At 42.7% G+C, this 1,155-nt stretch overlaps 1 protein-coding gene across 1 annotated transcript in view; it reads left to right on the top strand.

Annotated features, from left to right (window-relative positions):
• Positions 1-756, top strand: part of LOC122272696 (uncharacterized) — a 7,973-nt gene extending 7,217 nt beyond the window's left edge. The window contains exon 3 of the mRNA XM_071187285.1: positions 8-756. Coding sequence (XP_071043386.1) covers positions 8-756 — 749 coding nt within the window. The remainder of the gene's footprint in view (positions 1-7) is intronic.
• Positions 757-1,155: the final 399 nt, after the last annotated feature.

Below are 1,155 nucleotides of genomic sequence, written 5' to 3'. Positions count from 1 at the left end.
TTTAAAGCTCTCCCGCAATTACTGGGTATTGCAAGGATCAGAACTTCTCCCTATCATCCACAAGCAAACGGGCTGGTGGAAGAGTTTCATCGTCCTCTGAAGGCAGCACTGAAAGCACACAATACAGAGCAGTGGTCTGCTGTCCTACCAACGCTGCTGTTGGGATTCAGAGCAGTTTACAAAGAAGATCTTGGGGCCACCACAGCCGAATTAGTGTATGGAACAACCCTGCGTCTACCAGGCGAGATTTTTCATTCATCACCAACTGATGCTGATCCAAAGGCACTCATCGATGAGTTGAAATCGCATTTCGAACTCATTAGACCAGTCCCAACATCTTGCCATGGACATAGAACTGTTTTTATCCATCCCCATTTGAAAGACTGCTCCCATGTGTTCCTGAGACATGACGGAGTACGCAAGCCACTACAACCTCCGTACGACGGACCGTATAAAGTTATTTCCAGAAATGACAAAACTTTCGATGTATTAATGAAGGGTGCACAGCGCACCGTCTCAATTGACAGGTTGAAACCAACCTTCTTAGCAAGTGATGATCCTCCACCTGTTCCTGCTAGTGCTCAAGCAGTAAGGACTCCAACTGTCCCGATGACGGATGCGTCTACTCAGCCAGCTGGTTTTGCCAACAAAACTACACGTGTTGGTAGAAAAGTTCAGCTTCCCCGAAGATATGTCCATTTTCAACAACACTGCGGAGGGAGTGTGCAGCGGATCGTCTCGCCATTACGGCGATAACGAACTATCCTGGAACGCCGGTTTGGCGGGTACATTCAAAGTTGGCAACCCTGCCACAGAGACTGTTTTCCCGCATTCGGGTTACAGCTTCGACCAGTGTAGCGTCGTAATTTTCACGTTCGTGCTAAGGCACGTGTTTATTTTATTCAGGATGTAATTTTACTAATTTCCTATTTCATTAAATATGTTTAACTTCTTATCTATGACTGGCATATATTAATTTCCTTTTAGATGTTTATTTAACTTTAAGTATTAATCTTTAAGTAATTAATTTAATTGCATGTGGCTTACCCATGTGCACTTAAATAGCAACGTTCTTGAAAGAGTAATGGATTGTTGCCAAATTTTGATCATTCATACTAAAAGCAACTTTTAAAAAATAATGTAAAAAATGTTATT

The sequence above is a fragment of the Parasteatoda tepidariorum genome, chromosome X1 (genome assembly GCF_043381705.1).
Source record: "Parasteatoda tepidariorum isolate YZ-2023 chromosome X1, CAS_Ptep_4.0, whole genome shotgun sequence".
Taxonomy (NCBI): Eukaryota; Metazoa; Arthropoda; class Arachnida; order Araneae; family Theridiidae; genus Parasteatoda; species Parasteatoda tepidariorum.
Note: the sequence above shows the minus strand (reverse complement) of the source record. Positions and strands in the feature narration are given on the sequence as shown.